General features: G+C 39.6%; 1 protein-coding gene across 1 annotated transcript in view; it reads left to right on the top strand.

The window, feature by feature from the left end:
* The window catches only part of ADGRV1 (adhesion G protein-coupled receptor V1), a 471,428-nt gene that overhangs the window by 375,555 nt on the left and 75,905 nt on the right, over positions 1–19,968 (top strand). Inside the window, exon 85 of the mRNA XM_008700836.2 lies at positions 7,862–8,019. Within this exon, the coding sequence (XP_008699058.2) occupies positions 7,862–8,019 (158 nt within the window). The remainder of the gene's footprint in view (positions 1–7,861; positions 8,020–19,968) is intronic.

The following is a 19,968-nucleotide window of genomic DNA, read 5'->3' as shown; positions in this document are numbered from 1 at the left end:
TGCTTCTCCTTCTTCCTCTGCCTGCTGCTCCCCCTGCTTGTGTCTCTTAGTCTCTCTCTCTCTCTCTATCAAATAAATAAATTAAATCTTAAAAAAAAAAAAAAAAAGAGCAACATTGCTTTAAACAATAGTGTGTATTCACCCCCTCTTTATCACTCACTCACTTGCTGGCTGTGTTTTGTTTGTGGCCATTAGTTGCACGTAAAAACCCACTAAAGTTACTTAAAGAGAGTGGAGTTATAGACAGTCTCAGACATTCTCATGGAATTTCAAAAGCTGGTAATGAGGTATAGTTGGGCCTCAGAGAATCTGGAATTAGAATGCCAAAAGCCAAGACCACACTCTTCATCTTCCAGGGACTACAGAGTCTCTCACTTTGGGCTATGAGTACCTGAATGGTCCTCCAATCCTTCCTTCTCTCCTTCCGTTGTCTGTTTCTTCTGTATATTCATTGTGTATTTACTGCAGTATGGATGTTTGCCTTGAATGTACATCGGCTCTAGTGCCCACCAGTAACTGGCAGCTATCCATGTCAGATGCTTAAGAGCAGAAAGTTGATTGCCTCAGCCCCACTTTTAGAGCAGAAGCACCAAGTTATCAGTCAGGGGCAAGCCAGAAGAACGGCTGTCTTTGGGTCAGGTACCCAATTCAAAGGTAGTCATCTGTGGCAAGGGTGTGGGGGTAGGGGTACATGGCGCATGGGATCACCTTTTCTGGAAACCTGAAGTAGTGTGGGCAGTCTCAGAGCATGTCTGTTGTACTCACAGAAACTTATTCCTTCGCGGGTTTTTCAGATGCAGCATGACTAAATGTTTACCTCCCATCCAAACTCATCACAGCCGCAGCACTCCCCTTCTTCTTTCACTCTACCAGTCTGCAGACCTGCTGCGTCCATTCTCACGTGACTAGCTAGCTCTCTCCTGTCCTATGATCAGAAAGCTCAGGTTGCTAATCCCAGGCCTCTTTTTTGCTTCCTGCCACTTTTCTTTTTGTCTGGTTCTTCAGGCTACTGTGACCACCGTGTGCTATGAAATCTCTGGGTCTGAGTCTCCTGGGGATTACATAGTCCCTTGGCTTCACTGTCAAAGAGGTGTAAAGATTAATTTGTTTATTACGTTAAGCTACTTTATGTCCCACGAGCTCACTAGAGGAGTGCTTCTCAAACTTTCAATGTGCACATGAAACACCTGGGGATCTGGTTAAAATGCAGTTTCAGGAGCTCTGTCATGGGAGTTGAGATTCTGCATTTTTAACAAGCTCCTGGGTCGTGCTGCTGCCGATGCTGATAAAAGAACGATACTTTGAGTAGAAGACTAGATTCTGAAGTGCTGTGCACTTTTAAATGTAATCTTCTGAATGGGAAGCACCATCCCCAGGTGTCTTTATATGCTCTTCCACATCCAACACTGTACCTAGTATGTGATAGATATTCAGACATTACTTGGGTTATTATTGAACTAGGCGCACATGAAGTGCAGGATTTTCTGTGCCTTTTTCTTTTTCTTTTTTTTTTTTTTGAGTGATTTTTAAAAAGTGCTAAAAATCAGTTACATCAGTAAACATTTCTTAAGGGTCTGATTATGCAATAAACATTTCTTAAGGAGGAAAATAAAGAAAATATTACAGTTCCTTCCTCAAGGAGGACACTGGCATGTTTACCACTAACTAATATGTCTTTACTGGAATTGTGGAAACAAATTTAGAATTGTAGGGATAGCAGTGAGGATAAGTGAGTCTGTTTATGCTGCTAGCAGTTTGACTTTCTGTTATTGAGATGTCATTTTTCCATATACACAATGAGGCTAGTGACATTGTTGGGATGTTTATGTGTGATAATGCATATAATAAATGCCTGACACATGATAAATGATCACTGCCAGTATTATCAGTAGTGGTGGTAGAATTGGGACTAGTAGCACTAATATTGAAGATAGTTTTCATCATCCAGCTAATTCACTCAAGGAAAATACTTTGTTCCTCCCCTTCCTTTCTAAGTCCATACATTACCCTAATGTGCATTTTACTTTGTAGGGCTTATCTGCAATTTAATCTTAATATTGTTTTTGTTTAAAGTTTAAACTTCAAGGAACATGCAATTTAAGCATTCAGTCAAGGGGCACCTGGGTGGCTCAGTCAGTTAAGCATTGGACTCTTGATCTCAGCTCAGGTCTTGATCTCAGGGTTGTGAGTTCAAACCCTGCATTGGGTTCCACACTGGGCTTATAAATAAATGAATGAATGAGTAAATGAATTAATTAATTCAGTTGATTTCCCTTGATATGAAAACTGCTCTATGCACTACAGTACAAGGACAGAAAGAAAAGTAAACATATTTTCCTACATTGCAGCTAGTTAAATCCAAACTTATTTTTCTCTTCTCTCTGATGTCATCATGAATTTATTCAGCAGGAAAAATTAATGTGCTTGAAGAGTTTCTCTAAACCTCTGTAGTCATGTTGGATGAGACAGGAAACACATACATTCCTATATGTGCACAATGGAAACAAATACATTCATATATATATGTATACATATACATATACATATACATATATATACACACACACACAAATTCACAGGTGAATAAGAAATATGTGTTAAATAATGATATCATCTTCAGAAAGAAAGTTAACTGGACATGCACAGAAAGGAATATTGAAATCACAAGTATTGGCTTAGGGGGCGCCTGGGTGGTGCAGTCGTTAAGCGTCTGCCTTCGGCTCAGGGCGTGATCCCAGAGTTCTGGGATCGAGCCCCATGTCGGGCTCCTCCGCTGGAAGCCTGCTTCTTCCTCTCCCACTCCCCCTGCTTGTGTTCCCTCTCTCACTGGCTGTCTCTCTCTCTGTCAAATAAATAAATATAATCTTAAAAAAAAAAAAAACAAGTATTGGCTTAGATTTTATTTATAAACGATAAGCATCTGCACAATGAATAACATCTGCATTCTTCAATTAGGGCCAATAAACATATATTGTACTTTTTTTAAGATTTATTTATTTGAGAGAGAGAGCGCGAGCAGGGGAAGGGGAAGAGGGGGAGGGAGAGAGAGAATCTCAAGCAGACTCTATGCCAAGCTTGGAGCCCGATACCGACACCGGCTCGTTCTCATGACCTGAGCAGAAGCCAAGAGTCAGGACACTTAACTGACTGCGCCACCCAGGCACCCCTGTACTTTCCACACAAAGTAGAAACCAATTTGCAATAAATGAACAGTTTTTTATTCATCATACATTAAGTAAATTTCTAGACTAAAACTGACAGACCATCTCCTTTATCCCCAGATAAAGTAGTGTATCACGAGGAGTTTCCAGAAAGAAAAAGTTGGTTGAAACAACAAATGTAGTTATAGATGTAGGTGCCATCGTTCAAGAAATCTTAGGTAGACTTGCCTTGCGGGAGGTTGGCACATGGGCCTGGGAGTCATGACTGTTATCACTGTCTTACTGAAGAGAAGTAGTTACAAAGAAGACCTTGGAAACAAACATTTAGAGTTGACCCTTGAACAGCACGGTTTGAAATGTGCGGGTCCTCTTATACACGGCTTTTTTTTTTTTCTTAATAAATAACAGTACATGCTGTAAATGTGTTTTTCTTCCTTATGATTTTCTTAGTAATTTTTTTCCTCTAGCTTACTTTATTCTAACTGTAGAGTGTAGAATACATATCACATACAAAATATGTGTTAATCAACCATTTATGTTTATCAGTAAGGCTTCCAGTCACCAGCAGGCTTTCAGTAGTTAATTTTTGGGGGGAGCCAAAATTTATACATGGATTTAAAAAAAAATTTTTTTTTAATTAAGTAGACTCCACGCCCAGACTCCATGCCCAACTCATGACCCTGACATCAAGAGTCACAGGCACTACTGACTGAGCCAGCCAGGCGCCCCAAGGCTTGGATTTTTGACTGGAACAGAGGGTCAGCGCCTCTAACCCCTGCCATTGTTCAAGGGTCACCTGTATTATTTTTTCATTAGCTAGTTCTTTTTTCATTACCTATGTAATCCAGAGGTTACTCTGGATTTCAAGTCCTCCAGTCTACCAGGGTCAGCGTGTTCTTTAAAATATAATTTAAATGGACTCAAATCACAGTCTCACATACAAGGAGTTCCCAGCATCCCGCCCAGTATTTTCAGCAGTTTTAAGTGGAGCTTATATCTCTCCTGGACGCCTCTGCTTCTGAGTTCCTTCTTATGCTGATTTCATACAGGAAAAAAGAAACTGAGATACCCCATGCCACCCACATATTTTTTTTATACCAGGTTAGGTAATGCAAGTGAAAACACTTCGGTAAATATAAAGTGCTACCTAGGCGAGGTAATAATCTTACGAAATTAGAAAGTGACATAAAGCATTGTGAATGCTCTAAGAGTAGACTGGAAGGGGGTACACAGAAGATAATGAAAGAGCATCTTCTTGTATCATCTGGCCAAAAATAGAGAAAAGGATGAAATCCTGACAAGATTTTGAAATAAATTAGATTGTCTGTGGGTTATAATAAGAAAGGAAATTTACCCATGAAAGTTGAAAAGGAAACAGCAAAAGTTAGTCATGTGATTGCAAGAATCCAGAAGAGCATTCAACACCAAAAGAGAGAAGGGTCACCAGAATACTTTGAAGCTGGGTGAGCTGGTAATTTTAAGGAACACATTTTCCTCACCCTTTTTAAGCAAGCAAATCCACATGGCCTTTGTCTCATTTCTCTGGTGACTGCCAGAACTCTTCTTGAAGCGATAGCTGCCAGAGCGTTCGTCTCCTGCTTCCACAGCTCTTATGTGTGCAGAGCAAACAGTCTCCTCGGTTCTTACATTACATTCAGTTTTTCCAAGAATTTGTTCCCAACCTTTTTTTCAGAAATGATTTCTAACGTGATATTCACAGTTTCCTAACTCCACGCATCACATTCATATGATCTAATCCTCAAACTACCTGGGTATACTATATATCTTATTCAATTGGACTGAAAGAAATTCTGGTTGGCAAGCCTTTGTTTTTGTTGTTGTTGTCGTCGTAGTTGTTGTTCTTTGTTTTTTCTTTTAAGGGTGGAATATACTTCATTTATCTTGGGCACTTTTAAACCTATGTCAGAAGTTTTATTCTATGCCAGTAGAAATCCCATTCAGACTATATTGGTCAGAAAATTCTAGTAATACCTTTTAGCTTTAAAGGAAAAGTTAAATGAGGAGAATTTAAAAGAAGGTGTTCCTGTATGAAATATAATTTGAGGATGTGGAATGACATAGCCTGCTTCACCTGCTTTCCATGGCGGTGTCATGGGAGTGTGGGGGCCCTGACTGCTATCTGCACTGGTGGGTTACCCTTTTAGCCCTGTCTCATTTGCAGCTGTCTCATTTGATAGTGTTGCAGGAGAGTTGTCCGGCTCCCTAGTCCCTAAGAGAGGTAGTACGGTCATCCCTAAGGCAGATCATTTTTGGTTGGCGGAAGACTGGCACGGAGTCACCGCTACACAGAAGTGGGTGCAGGCAGGGCCATGCGGGACAGCAGTGCTGAGGTGCCCAAGAAGGCAGGAAGTGCATGCCACCAGGAGCAGGCACGCTGTGGTGCCAAAGCCCTCCTCATCAAGGTGGAGGACGAACTTCGGGCGCTCTCAACAGCCCAGTGCTTGTGAGAGGCCATGACTTGTGCCGCTCTGAAGAAATGGGAGAAAGTGGGTCACTTCAGAATGAGATAATTTTCCTTACCCTTCTCTGAAAGAATGGGCCAGCATGACCAAGTCATCATACAAGCAGGGAGAGTTGCAAAGGAGATTTTTAAGAGCTGTGACACTTAGAGGAGTCTCTTCTCTTCCCAAGAGCCACTGGTCACTTCTAACTTCCTAGGGGTTCACTTTGCCTCTTTTATTTTTTTTTAACCAGGATAGTGTGCCATTTGTTGGGGTTCTACTTTCAAAGGTTGTCTTCTAAAGTAAAAAAGTTTTTCGGAAAGCATTTCAAATGGAGACATGAGAGCCAAATGTGGTCAGCCCCTGGGAAATGTAGGTGTTGAAGGGTCAAACTATGCCATAGCACTTGGTATGAAATGTTTACTACTCCCTGAGCAGGTAACAGTAGATTCAGTAACCCCATTTTACAGGCTGAAGTTGAATTGTCATGACATTTTTCAAGGTAGAAATAAAGTACTGAAGCCTGTATGAGTTTCTTTGTCAGTATCCGTGTTGGTCTAAGCACCTTTCGGCCAGTCTCTGGCAGTGAATCCATAATTCAGATGAAAACAATTGTTTAAAGCCAGTGTGCAGAAAATAGGTAAGCAACGTGACTACTATTTTTAGTGCAGAAATATATTCAAGATCAAAGCCATTAACGTTTGCCCGTTTTATTTAATCCTATGCCTTTTACCTACAAGATACAGGTCTTCTGACATACAGATGAGTGTACAGGGAATGATTTAGGCTTTGTGCTGTCCAAATTAAATTCTAAAAGCCAGGATGTTCATCATTCTGACATTTCTTTGCAGATGCAGAATGTGTATTGAAATATCTCTTGAAATGTGTCTTGTTTACTTGAGGAATACATTTGCCAGATCATGTTCATTAGAAATAATACCTGAATAAGGGTCTTTAATAATGTATCTCTTTTTAAATCTGAAATTGAGGCACTGTTTTCCCAGTTGCTGGAATGTCTGTTTCTCCTGATTACCTATATTTTGGATTTTGAGGTTTCCTTCTAAATAGTTTATACTTTTTCCTTAAGTTTTCTTTAGAATCCATTATTTTTGGCTCTGTTATAATCTAGGTTTATAGATAATAAAAATGGAAAAGTTAGGAAAAGATATTTGAAAGGAGTCACTCCCTACTCTTAAGATTTCTTGTAATTAAAAGTACTATTATAAGTTGTAGGAGTATTATAAGTTGTAGGAGGTGTGTTCTTTATAATACCTCAGAAGCACAGTTTTAGATACTCAAAGCCTATTTAACAGTCCTCCATTTTGACATTTTTTAGACATTTTTGACATTTCTTATGTAAAGAACAAGAGGATTTTATGGCCAATGAGTAAAAATTTCCAGGAACATTCCTGAAACCATTTTCCATGGAATTTCAGTGTTACCAAAACAAATAATGTGAGTTTACCTTGGACCTCATTGATCTAAATAAATTCCAGTAATCATACAGTTGTGTAGTAGAACTTCCAAGTGGGAAGTTACCATCATTCCCAAGAGAATTAATGGTTCTTGGGAAAATGTATGACTTAGGGGTGCCTGGGTGGCTCAGTCGGTTGAGCGTCTGCCTTCAGCTTGGGTCATGATCCCAGAGTCCTGGGACGGAGCCCTCCCCACCCCCCCGGGGTGGGGGGAGTCTGGCTCTCTGCTCAGCGGGGAGTCTGCTTCTTCCTCTCCCTCTGCCCCTTCGCCCTGGTCCTTCTCTCTCTCTCTCAAATAGATAAAATCTTTTTTAAAAAGAAGAAAAAAATGTATAACTTAGAAATGACAAAACTGTCTTTCACTCAAAAAACAAGATTGTGGAAATAACAGAATGAGCCTAGGAATCCTCAATTTGCCTTTTATGGAGTGCTCACTGAGACCTTGGTCTATTAGGCCAATAAGATAGAGCTAGAAAAGTGAACGTGCACTTCTCAAATTTATTTTGCCATAACCTCTGTTAAAGTTTTCTGAGCACCTCAGGGGTGTGTGTGCTCCATGGAACCGACTTTGTGAAGCAGTGGGTTAGATTTAATCGTGTAGCCTTTACTCAAACAAAGCTCCAATCTGGCAAACCAAAACTTTGCTTTTGCCAACATTTCGATACAAAGAGCTAGCATAAAGTGATGACGTAACACATTCCAAATATAGGAACGTTTATAGTGAAGTTGTCTGAGCTATCTCGTCCCCTCTTTTCTCTTACAGGTGTTTCATCCCGAACATCTATGCGGCTCTGTTCACTGCGGCCCTTGTTCCTTTAATGTGCCTTGTGGTGGTGTTCGTGGTGTTTATCCACGCCTACCAGGTGAAGCCGCAGTGGAAAGCATATGACGATGTCTTCAGAGGAAGAACAAATGCTGCAGGTTTGGAAGCAACCCTATTTGCACTTTGGAGATGGGAAAATGTCACTGAATAATTTTTACCAAAAAAGAAAGGGAGAGAGGGAGGGAGGGAGTGAAGAAGGAGGGAGGGAAGTTAGGCTCAGTTTCCAGCTCTGAAACCATACGTTAAGCTATGACTCCCTAGTTTCTCCCGCTTCTTGGCCCTTCCTGACGTGTCTCTTTCTTCAGGGCTCCGTAGGTTTTACTGCTGCTTCCAGTTTTGCCCATAAGATATTAATGTTCAATTAAATGCCCCACAGCCTTGGGAGCTGCTTTCCCAAGCTTTCTTCAAGTCAAGCAGTAACTGCCTGTGTTCAGCCTGTGAAATCTATTTCTTTCTCTCAGCTTCTGAGACTTCATCACAGACATCCCTCCCTGACACTCGTGAGTGCCGCAGTTTGCATGTGGAGTTCTGATTGTGCTGACAGATGTTTAAAAACATATGTGATCGGACAGCTTCATAACTGGCTACACATGTCTGGTTACTTAAGAGTGCAAGTCTTTCCAGCTCAAGTTTGCTTTCACTGCAGCTCATTTTTTCCCTTTGAATCATACTTAACGCAGGTTTTTATGATCTGATTCTTTTTTGTTGTTGTTGTTAGATTAGAGTCTCTTAGGACTTTTCTTAACTAGGAACAATAGCCACACACCTACATAGAGAAAATTCCCTCTAAAATGGTGTGAGTGACGGGGACATGAGAAAGAATCTTGTGAACTGGGGCTGGGGGATCCCTCTTGGGCCAATGAAGAAGTCTCCTCTTTTCTAAGTTTTTATAGATCGAAAACCAAATGTGTGAGAAGAATTCTCACATTTTAAGAGCTTTTTGAAGTTTAAGCAAGATACCATATATGAAGTCCCTTGAATAGTGTCTAATACATCAGCAGCAGCTGAGTAGATACTGTCACAGAATAAGGAAAGGAGACCGTCTAATGTATGAAGAGCTTTCTAGTTCCTGAAATGGATCAGGAACACGTGCAAAGATTTTCCTCACGATGTAAAGAGAAGGGACTTTTTGATATTAGTTTGTGGGGTAGTTTGTAGGATAGCTGTATCTAGCCAGCTCTTCTCTCTTCTTTCCCATTTAAGCATGCAATCATTGTGTGAGCAGAAATATTATTTAAGGTTATAATTAATCTTAAATTCCTCAGTAAAAGAAGCAATATTCATAATGTAGAAATCCTACTTTTTCATGGGACGTAGAATTTACTCAGAACCTGTGCTTTTATTCAACTTGGGATTCTTTTATTAAAATACGTATTCTTTTTTGAGCAGAAGGTTTGTTTCTTTCCCCAAATGATAAAATTTCTTCTGTTTTCCATATGATGTAAAAGTGCCAGTGTTTGCATGTTTGCAAAAGTGATAACATAAGGGCCTAACCTAATGAGTTCATTCTTCTTCATGGCTAAATCACCTTTTGGATATGCTCCATCATAGATATAGTAGATAATAATACTCCAATTATCTGAAAAACATAGCCCTCAAGCATTAAACATAATGCTAAAAGCTTCAGCACTTGTTTCTCAACTAGGGAAACCTCTTGCCATGAAATATTAATAGGAGCATTGTTCCATTGTAGCTTTTCAAATAAAAAAATTATATTTTTAATTCCCCTATTCCCATGACAATTTGGTCTAATAGTCATTAATTCACACTTGGACTCTTACAGTATTTTCCTGAGTGGTCCCTAGTTCTAATCTTTTCCTTCTCCATCTCATTTTCTTAGATGTCTGTATTTCACAAATATAAAGTGGATTCCGTCAACTCCAGCATTACAGTCATTCAGGTTCTCTCTCATGGCCTGAGAAAAGTCCAGTCTCTTTGGCCTACAATACAGGAGTCCCTACAGTCCACCCACCCCTGGGCTATCTTTTCATCCCCAAGTCAGTTCCTGTTTATCCTACATTCTGACCATGCCACGTATTTACTCTTTCCTAAAATTACCTGATCCTGTCATCTTTGCTCATGTAAGGAGACCTCTACTTTGAACTCTTCATCATTAGTTGATAAAACCCATGTGTTTCGTAAGTAATGTGGGGAAATGTGGATGAGAGAGAGGTGGAAGGAGTTTATTACCCTCCCATAATCCTCATTCACTCTCCGCAGCTGTCCAAAATAAACCCATAATCTAAGTAAAAACGGTTTGCTGGATAAGCACAAGTTAATTCCCCTAGAGCCCTTTCCAACAAGGTACTACTCAGTCCTTTATAGAAGTTCTAGAAATTCCCAACATGCTACCTCTTCCCTGAAGCCTTTGCAATTGCCTCTTCACAGAACCACACCAAGTAAGGATTGCTCATTTCCTCATCTATGGCTTTGAGACACTTTGTCCCTACAGCCATTACAGCACTTATCCGAGAATGAAATGGTGACTTCTTTCAGTGTGTGTGTGTGTGTGTGTGTGTGTGTGTGTGGTTGATTTCATTAATAAATTAGGAATTCTTGGAGGGCAAGGACCATTTATTATTGATCTCTGTATCACCATGGCCTTGTAGAGTGCTCAGTGGATAGCAGGAGCATAGTTGATATTTGTTAATATTAATTATTGTTAATAGTTAATATAATAAATCAATAAGTTCATAATCATAACTGCACCATAAAATCTTATAGGTTTGGATCCTTAAGCTAAATATAGCATTAAAAAGAAGAGGAATCTGTTATACCATCAAAAGCAAAAATTAGAGGATTTATCTCATTGATCTGTTTGTTGGGTATCACTTTGAACGTTATTATCATTGGGGCTATAATTTTTTTCTTGACTTCTGTGTGATTCCCAAAAATATGTGTTCAGCTCTGACTGCTGGCCTAATCTTTTATATTTTATTTGCAACCTACTGTAACACAACCCCATTTGAATATGCTCCACTTATTTCAAATTTAAGATTTCTAGAAGAAAAAAAAAATCTCTACCAAGGAGCATTTGATACTCTTTTTGAATCTTTTTGCTAACATTCCATTGCATTAAAAAGTGTCTAGTCAGATGGCACTGTAAATTCATATATGGCCCTCTGCCCTGCTCCATAGGAGTTAAAGACAGGATATAACAAGAGAAAATATTTTTTAAAGTAAATATCTCTGTGGCTCAGAAACAGAGCAGGAACACAAAGTAATGAACTGGACCAAAAGCATGGATCCAGTGTTTTCTGGGTCCACAAGCCAGTGGATGCAGGAGTAGCTCAGCTGCTGTGGGAGTGAATCAGGACCTAATTTTCCCCAAGGCAGGTAGACTGGGGCAATAGCACCTGCATGAAAAAAGCCTGAAAAAGCCCTGCCACAGTAGCCTGTGCTTTGGCTTACAGGAATTTGGAAGTCCAAGGAGAAGGCAGACGAAGCATCTCATCAAGTGCCTGGGCCCAGTTCTCTAGAGTTTGCAGACTGAATAGCTAGCATATCACATGTCACCATGGGGACAGGAAGCCCAAGACATCAAACTAGTTCTCTTGGAGCAGGAGAGCTGAGTGAAGGTACCCATAAAACATAAGACAGAAAAAGGCAGGCAGACAGAGAGAACAACCAAAGCGACAAATGCTTTCTACTCAAGATTAGCTGCCATTTAAAAGTTTCCAACATTGGAGGAAAACCAACAGATAGCCCTTAAAATCAGCAATCAAAAAGATGAATTTAAGCCAAAAAAAATTTTGAATAGAGAATAAACTATGAATAACTTTGATAAGTATATTAGGATCCTTGAAAATATAGAGCAGGAATCCTCAGACTATGGGCCTCCTGGCCACTCACCTGTTTGCCCATTTCGTCTCTTTGGTAAAAGCTTCGTTGAGATATTATTCACATGCAGAGGTCCTCTGTTTAAATTGTGTAGGCCACAGTCTTTTTTTATATTTATATAATCGTGTGACTATCACCATAAGCTAATTGAGAACATTTTCATGACCTCAGAAAGAAAGCCCATCCCCATTAGCAGGCACTCCCCATCTTAGGCCCCAGGTAACCATTAATCAACTTTCTATCTCTCTCTATATGTCTGTTCTGGACATTTCCTATAATTGGATCATAGAATATGTGGTCTTTTTTTTTTTTTAAAGATTTTATTTATTTATTTGACAGAGAGAGAGACAGCCAGCGAGAGAGGGAACACAAGCAGGGGGAGTGGGAGAGGAAGAATCAGGCTCATAGCGGAGGAGCCTGATGTGGGGCTCGATCCCATAACGCCGGGATCACGCCCTGAGCCGAAGGCAGACGCTTAACCGCTGTGCCACCCAGGCGCCCCAGAATATGTGGTCTTTTGCGTCTGGCTTCCTTCCCTTAGCGTAATGTTTTCAAAGTTCGTGTGTATTATAGCAGGTACCAACACTTCATTGTTGGTGGTGTTTTAACTGACAAATAATATCCAACTGTACGCACACACTACATTTTGCTCATCTATTCATCAGTTGATGGACAGTTGGGTCATCTCCACCTTTTGGATATTATGAAAAATGCTGCTATGGACATTCGTATACAAGTTTTTGTGTTAACATAGGTTTTCCTTTCTTTTGGGTATATACCTAGCAGTGGAATGGCTGGGTCATATGGCAGCTTTGTGTTTAATATTTTGAGGCACTGCCACACTGTTTTCCAAAGTGACTGCAGTGACCTGTTTTTGTAAGTAAATTTTTCTTGGAACTGAGCCACACCCGTTTGTTTACATATATTCTGTGGTTGCTCTCATAATGCCAGAGTTAAGTCTATGTTGTTGCAACTGGGACCATGTGGCCTGCAAAACCTAACATATTTAATATCTGGCCATTTACTCAGAAAAGGTTTAACAGCTGACCCCGATATAAAGAAATATTTATCCACTAAAAAAATTGAAACATAAAAAACAAAAATAGGTGTAAACAATATAAAAACAGGCAAATAGGAAAATGAAATAATTTCAGAAATCTTGGCACTGAAAAATATACTCTTTGAAATTTTGAAATATCTTAATATTTGAGATAAACCCTAGGTGAGAAGCAGAGACAAGGAATGAATTAGAATCTAACACTAGGATTGAGGAATTCACCAAGGTAACATACAAAAAGAGAAAATATGAAAACTACGCTAGGAGTTATGAGAACAGATGACCAAAAGAAAAGAACGTAGGGAATGGAGAAAACGAAGATTCGAAGAGGTAATGGTTGAGAATTTTTCAGGATTGAAAAAAAAATAATACAATTACACATAAAATAAATATCTCTATTGTAAAAAGGGGGGGTAAAGAGGATGCTGAGGAGTCCAGTATATTAGCAAAGTGTAAAGTACATTTTGAAAGTTCCTATGTCTGTATTTTTGAAAAACTGGAGAATGAGCACCTTTTCTTGGCTTCTAATATTCTATATTGTTGTAAGTGGCACCAGCCCCACTCCGGAGTTCAGATGCCTCGATGCAACCTCTCCGCAGAACTCGGCCTCAAAGGCAACACGCAGACTGGGGCCCAGGCTCTTCTCCGCTTTCCTCTGAGAAACCTGCCCTTTTTCCACCCCATGCACTTAATACCTGAGAAGGAAGCGGTTCTAATTAGTCTCAAGCATATTCCACTTGGTTCTGCGGTTTCCAGGCGTACACAAAAGCAGCCTGTTTTTCTGAAGGCAGTTTAAATGGTTTGTAATTTAGTTATGTTTTGCCCTGCATTTTTGTAACTGGATGAGCGTTTTTAGATAGATAGTATCGTGAGAAATAGATTCTCAAGTAATGAATCAAGAGCTGAAAGTAAATCTCCTTTTCTCATAAAAGCACAGTTTCCTAGTTTTACAAATGATGTGTAAATTTGGAGTATTTGGGGTCATATGTTGCTAAGGGTTTTTTTAAAATCATTTTAACAATGAGTTAGGTGCATTATGAGAAGGAAAGGTCAATTCCTAGTTTTCTTATAGCCAAGCTGGTTTTTGTGTTTAGGTAACTGGGATGATTGTGACTATTTACTTATCTTCGAGTTTTAGGTTTGGTAAAGGGATGTGATTAGTTAACTCCAGCATCAGACCTCTTTGAGTAACTAAAGAGCTTGCATCCATCATTTCGTTAGGCCTAGAATCTTCCATATTTCTATAGAACTGTTCTCCAAACAAATCACTCTTATGCAGATTAGATGTGTCTGACAAGAGGAGAAATTTTATATCAACACTGCTGTGTTTAGTTATGACTGCTAAGTACCAGTCCCTTTACCCTCTGTATTTTGAGTGACTTTTTTGGTCCTGCTAGCCTTTAATTTCAGAGTTCAGATACACTCGATGAAATCTAAGGAAAAGAGACAGAAAAGAAGCTGCCAGTAAATAAAATACACTCTCGTGCTGTAGTCTCCCAAAGATGGCCACTGTCAATCCCTTCCTTTTCTGAGTGTGGTCTGGGGCAGTGATTACAGCTTGGCATTCGTGGCCCTTTAGCTGCCAGACTGCTATGAACCACATTTTCGAAGGTCAGTGCTCCTAATGAGATTCACTGGCGGCCCCCTCCCTTCAGTGTGGTGAGTGTGCAGTGAGAATGAGTCAGGAAAAAGGTATGTTCCCTGAACTAGATTTCAATGTCTGAAACAGCATTTTAAACAAAGCCTATAATTTTAGGGTTTGGTTTTGATCTCTGGCAATGATAAGCTTGTCTCTCCTTTTGGGCTCATTAGAATTTACTGGTTCTTTCTGAATCATCATCCAATTCCTATGTGAGGAATGATTCATGGATCAGGGAAGGAAAATTAATTTGAATAAAAAGAGGAAATGGCTGATTATAAATCCTTTTCTTATAAAATCCCACACATATGTTTCAGTATGTTATATGAAAAGGTAATGGTGGCTTGATCCAGCTACCTGTGGATAGCATAAATCTGAGATGTGTCGAGTCTCTGGTACTATAATGACCACTTCTCTACTCGGGAGCATATTCTAGGATGAATGCTTCCATTTTTTCTGAGGCTCCATTTCCTCATATGTAGAGTGAACAGCAATAGTAAAATAAATAAAGATTGCATCAAAATTATGAAAATCATTGGAAAAACTTGTTATAATGAATATATAATGTAATCCCTTACACCCTAAATTTGAGTGACTTTTTACTCTCTGGACATTTTGAAAATTTAAAAAAGGGTTTCAGAAAACTTGGTGAAATCCAAAGGAAAGAGAAGAAAAGGAAAGAGCTCCTGACAAATGCAGTACACTCTGCGCTGTGTTCTCCAGAGATGGCCACCATCCGTTGTTCCTCGCCCTTTGCATGTGTGCTTCTCCTCAGAGAAAGCGGTGGAATCTTTTTTTCCCCTCCGTTGAAATCTGGACTGGCTTTGGACTTGCTCAGACTCGTATGACGTGATTGGAGTGAGGCCGTCCCATAATGGGCCTAGCCTTTAAGAGGACTAGCACTTTCAGCTTCCTTTCTCTTGGAAGTCAGCCACCAGAAGTCCAATTACCCTGAGACCACCATGGTGTTAGGAACCCCAAGCTAGTCGTGTGGAGTAGCCATGTGAATAGACATGCTTGGCAAGTTGTTTCAGGCATCCCAGCTCTGATTCCAGACATGTGAGTGAAGAAGCCTTCTTGTAGGTTCCAGCCTGAAAAACTGCCCAGCCCAGACTATAGGACTGTGAGAAATCATAAATTATCTTAAGCCACTAGGTTTTTTAGTGGTTTATTATGTAGCAATCAATAGCTGAGACACTCTCGTTCTAGAATCCTTATTATTCTCACATCAAAATTCTAAGAATGTCATTGTCACTTCAGATTTTATTGCTTGCAGAAACAGACGTGGTTTATAAATAAAAATGAAAAAAAAATAGGATTTTTGTTTCCTAAAGCAAAGTCGACACTTCCACTAAAGTGAAGTAAAAGTAATCTTACCTAGTAACAGTATGTGCTTGAACAGGATCCAGAATGACCAATATAACAGGTTTCACATGTCCTTGGCAGTAAGCTACTTGTTTGCAGTCTACTCCCAATTCCATTGCTGAAAAGAAAATAAAAAAACAATGCCTAGGGACTTAAGGAAAACCCCAGAACTTCTCACTAAACAATGAACAGTCTCTTCCACTTGAGCTTGAAAAAGCTTTGTGAGCACAGTTCAGTCCTCCCACATTTTGCCAGTGGTGGTAAAGAAAATCCAGAACACTTAAAGAAATTTTACAGATGCTCATCCTCAGCTTAGACTTATATCTAGGGCCTCTGTCTTCAGACATTCGAATTAGAAATCTTTGAACCGAAAGATGATGTGTAGTGCCTGAATGTTTGCTTTCTGCAGCATTTGATAATGCATCTTAAAAACTCTTAGAACAATAACATCAGGAGTCAGTTTCCTAAGCCTTAGGACATCCAAATAAAAGTAAAAAATAAAATAATAGAGTTGAAACAAAAATTTAAGCTTTCTCTCAACTCCTGCTTTACACATGTAACCAAAGAAGAAAAGGGACTGATCATTTATGGCAGAGCTGGGTTTTTCTACAACTCAAGTGTGCTGAGTAACTTTACCTCATTGAACCTCCTTTTACCTAGTCTTTGCTGGATACTGATGGACAAGGGTAGTTCTCTATTGAGGCTATTTCGGTATGAAACTGTTAAATTCAATTTACATTTTCCAGGTGGGCAGAGGGCAATGAGTATGGATAAGATACGGTTGGAAGAAAGAGTAGGGGGCTGACCTACACATAAGTAGCAGGTGTGAACTATGTCCTGGTGGTCATAGTCATTATCCTCAACACCACTGACGATTAAGGCTCACCATACTCTAGCCACTGAGCTAAGCATTTTGTATATATTATCTCAGTTTTTACAAGAATCCTCTGAGGCAGGTATCATTATTCCTATAATCAGACAAGAAAATCATGGAAATGAGAGGCTTAGAAAAGTGTCCATGTTTTAAAGCTGTTAAATTGAGTAGCTGTGATTAGAGCCATAGGTGAGTCTCAAGCTCTCCAGAGCTGCCATTACTGCTAATACCAGTACTTCGCCCCTTCCCATTTTGTTTTTGTTTTGTTTTTTCTAATTTTATTTATTTATTTGTCAGAGAGAGAGAAAGAGCGCAAGCGGGGGAGGGGGGCAAGCAGAGGGAGAAGCAGGATCCCCTCTGAGCAAGGAGCCTGATGCGGAACTCGATCCCAGGACCCTGGGATCATGACCTGAGCCGAAGGGAGACGCTTAACTGACTGAGCCACCCAAGCATTCCCCCCTTCCCATTTTGTTATCAGAAATTTCATTGAGGGGCGCCTGGCTGGCTCAGTCAGGAGAGCATGCAACTCTATTTATTTATTTATTTATTTATTTATGCTGAGCAGGGAGCCCGATGTGGGTCTCCATCCCAGGACTCTGGGATCATGACCTCAGCCGAAGGCAGACGCTTAACAACTGAGCCACCCAGGCACCCCAGTAGAGCATGCAACTCTTGATCTCAGGGTTGTAAATTTAAGCCGCAAGCTTAGTGTAGGGACTACCTAAAAAGAAAATCTTTTAAAAAAAAGTTCCATTGCGGGGCACCTGGCTGGCTCAGTTGGTAGAGCATGTGACTCTTGATCTTGAGGTCGTGGGTTTCAGCCAGAAGTTGAGCCTAGAGATTACTTTTTAAAAAAGTTAAATTGAGAAAAATAATATGTAAACATTAAATTAAACCTAGAAAACACTAATTCCATAAAAGAAATTATTAGACTCCATTTCCCAGAAAGAATCTGAAGTGATCTGGTCTGGTAAATGATTCCTTTAATTTCTAATTTCCAAGGAAGACTGCTCCCTCTCTGTCTGGTACTAAAACATACCTAGTTGTCCTCACTATTCTCATGTAGTGCAGACATAATAATAAATAACTTTATAGAGCTGTTAGAAGGATTCAGTGTTAATTCATATAAAGTCTTTAGTACACTCTCTGAAACATACTAAGCACTCAGTATGTGTTGGTGTTTTTATTAGCATAACAACTTTTCAGTATGTAATTGATATGGAAAACAATCAGATATGTATCTCCTTCACCCTGTATGTTTCCTTTTATAAGCACAGTAATCCCATCACAAGGATTCCACCCTCATCACTTAATTACCCTGTAAGTCCTCATCTCCAAATACCATTATATTGAGGGTTAGGGCTTCGGCATGCGACTTTTGGAGGGACACAATTTAGTCCATAATGCCTGGGTTATATCCCCCTCCATCTTATACCTAGACAATTGGAACTCTCTTGAGACTGATACTCTCAAGTCTTGTCTGTCTCCATTCCACACTGAGCCATACAAAAAGTGAAACTGATCACATCATTAAAATCATTCAGTAGTAATCTCTAGACTATAGGATAAAAGGAAAATGCCGGGACTTAACCCACATAAACTCTCTAGGTACTGCAGCCATAATGAACTCATGTTGTTGCCTAAAAGGGTGGTGATTTCTGTAAATCTGGACTTAAACAACACAACTGAATTCACTCTCACTTGCTGAGGTCATCAGTTATGGTTGTCAGGGAGGAGAGGGAATGGAATTAAAATTAACTTCCATCTTGATACACATCTTGAATAGGTTTCAGTTGGATGTTTGTGGAAGATACGTTCAGTGTGGTATACATATGGTCAGTGTCTAAAAGCATCACAGCGGCATCGTTGCTTAGGTGTGTTGCATGCTCTTTGACCTTCAGTGTGCTTGGCATCTTCTACTGACGTATGCATACCATTGCCATGCTTCAGTTGAACCCAGAGAATCAATGAAACTTTCCCAGTTGTTTATAATTTTTGTACATAGGCTGAATTTCCCATATAGTTCCTTGGCAGTTTTTCTGCAAATTAATAAAAAGTTTAAATTTTAATTTTCCTGGCATTCTCCATTCTTTTAAAGGGCTTCCCTCCCCCTCCCCCCAGATCCTTCCTTATTTAATATCCTGGGAAAATTACCAATGAGGCATTTCTTCCTTCCCCTTTGAAAGCTACATAAAACAGTTATTCATGTTTATTGCTTTGATCTAAGAGCACATTCATTTCTTTTTTCAATGGATGACTGAAGTCTTCCATTCAACAGTTGGCTGATGAAAATAAAATTTCTGATTTTTTTTAATGTGTCTCTCTCAAATTTGTATTCAGACTGTTGCCAAAGAATGTATATAAAACTCTATTAGAGGGGCGCCTGGGTGGCACAGCGGTTAAGCGTCTGCCTTCGGCTCAGGCCGTGATCCCGGCGTTATGGGATCGAGCCCCACATCAGGCTCCTCCGCTATGAGCCTGCTTCTTCCTCTCCCACTCCCCCTGCTTGTGTTCCCTCTCTCACTGGCTGTCTCTCTGTCAAATAAATAAATAAAATCTTTTTAAAAATAAATAAATAAGTAAATAAATAAATAAAACTCTATTAGAGTGTATAAAAATCAGTTTTTCAAGGCTGTTTTATCTTGGAATATTTATGGCATCGAAAACATTATGCTTTACGAGTCACCTCATTTGGTGTCATTGTGGTGATTCTGTAATACACCGTGACTCTCTCTAGTCAGCCAAATCCCAAATTCTTCGGTATGTATTCCATTCTCAATTTGCAACTTTTCCATGTACTTTTTATTGCCATTCTCATTATTTAGAGAGAGTTCCAATTTATGATTCAATGCCTACCCAGTTCTTTAAAATATATATAGTTACAAAATAATTGCTTGATCACACAGTAATCAACTGCTTCAATATTAAAGAGAAGATCCAGAAATAAAAGAAAATAGAGTTGGTAAGGAAATAGGAAGTGGGGATGGATAATCTGGGGAATTAGCAATTGCATCATAAATTTCTTTAAAAATGTATAATTGACACAGTGTCTGTGATCATAATGCCACTTAATAGTTTACATATTATAAAACTCAGGAAGTTGAAAGTGACATCTTTGTAAGTTATTTCCTTTCAGAAGAAAAGTATACCACCACCATATCAAAAGTGAAGTTTGAGTTTCATTGGGCCGGAAGGCAGTAACAAACTTGGTCTGACCCTTTCACAAAAGTACCCTTTCAGTTACCTTATCGTAAGTGAAATGGCCTGCCCCA

Source organism: Ursus maritimus, unplaced genomic scaffold (genome assembly GCF_017311325.1).
Source record: "Ursus maritimus isolate PB19 unplaced genomic scaffold, ASM1731132v1 scaffold_5, whole genome shotgun sequence".
NCBI classification, from domain to species: domain Eukaryota; kingdom Metazoa; phylum Chordata; class Mammalia; order Carnivora; family Ursidae; genus Ursus; species Ursus maritimus.
This window is presented reverse-complemented; position numbering and strand designations above follow the sequence as displayed.